Source organism: Trachymyrmex septentrionalis, unplaced genomic scaffold (assembly GCF_001594115.1).
Source record: "Trachymyrmex septentrionalis isolate Tsep2-gDNA-1 unplaced genomic scaffold, Tsep1.0 scaffold69, whole genome shotgun sequence".
NCBI lineage: Eukaryota > Metazoa > Arthropoda > Insecta > Hymenoptera > Formicidae > Trachymyrmex > Trachymyrmex septentrionalis.
The window spans coordinates 1,520,509-1,521,758 of record NW_017305873.1 but is presented as its reverse complement, the minus strand read 5'-3'; the positions used below and the strand labels follow the sequence as shown (position 1 = coordinate 1,521,758).

Genomic DNA, 1,250 nt, shown 5'->3' with positions numbered 1-1,250 from the left:
GATGGATTACCCAATCGAGCGTAAAATCGTTGATATTTTTATATACTTATAATTTATATTATTTAGAATTTGAACTTTTTTATATTGCTTAATAATATTAACAATATATAGATAGGTGACTCACAGGTATAAAACTCGTGACAGGTGTAAAATTCATTTCTCGCGAAGCCATTTATCTCTTTTTATCTACATGTACGAATTGTATTTTTCCGTTATACGATTTACTCATTGATATGTTATCGTAACTCAATAATTGTATAAATGAATCATTGCAATCATTTCAGTAATTCGCTGGATAATGAAACGATTGAAGTGAAAATAGGTGGCTTAATCGGATTTACCTCAAGCTTTACGCTATTAATTTTTCACGTGTATTAAATAAATTTCAACAATGGTAAACCTTGGAAGAACCGATGGAAATAAGGATATATTTGACGAGGTACATACAATTGTAATAAATGTTGCTTGCTTTTAAGTGATTTAGTATTTGTTCGTATTAAATTTAAATTCAAGATGCATTTAGAAATTTGTTAGACATTATTTAAAGTATGTTTATCAAAGCCTATTATTATAATTAAAATAACACAGAAGCGAATCAAGTTTATTATCTATATTCATTTATATTTGCAATTTATTATCTGCGGAGCTTAAATTATCAATTTCTAGTAGTCGACTTATGCACTGGTCACACAATTTTCAGAAGAGCATGGTGTTCAGGATAGAGAACGACATTTTGATCGGCGAGGAGGTACCGATTTACAGGGAATGCACAAACGTCGGTGCGTTGGTATTGGAGAAGATGCGGAGTAGACCAGAGTTCGTCGCTCAAGTAAGTAGACACAGTCGACTTCGAAGATGTCGATAGAGACATCATCGAATCGATTTTAACATAAATGTCACCATGATTCGCCATTTAACCTTCGCTCGTTCGATCGTATAACCCCGTAGGTGGAGGCGGTTACTGGCACGGAGACCACTTTTGCAGAAATGACGGAGAAAAGTGTGAAGTGCGCGCTGTGGCTAAGAGAGCAAGCTGTTCAGCCGGGCGACATAATCGGCATTTGCACTCACAATCACTTGGAATCATACGTACCACTGCTAGCGGCACTCTACATCAACGCCATTAGCAATCCTTGGGACAACGAACTTTCCCCAAGTATGTTACTTATCCTCCCGCATTTCCAGCTTGTTGCAGTTTTTTTCGCGTCGAGCATTAAACCACCGAACAAAATCGGATTTCCGCTCACCTA

At 36.4% G+C, this 1,250-nt stretch overlaps 1 protein-coding gene across 1 annotated transcript in view; it reads left to right on the top strand.

The window, feature by feature from the left end:
* The first annotated feature begins 352 nt into the window (after positions 1-352).
* Positions 353-1,250, top strand: part of LOC108753315 (luciferin 4-monooxygenase-like) — a 4,621-nt gene continuing 3,723 nt past the window's right edge. Inside the window, exons 1-3 of the mRNA XM_018494797.1 lie at positions 353-439; positions 701-829; positions 949-1,156. Of these exons, the coding sequence (XP_018350299.1) occupies positions 392-439; positions 701-829; positions 949-1,156 (385 nt within the window). The 5' untranslated portion in view covers positions 353-391. The remainder of the gene's footprint in view (positions 440-700; positions 830-948; positions 1,157-1,250) is intronic.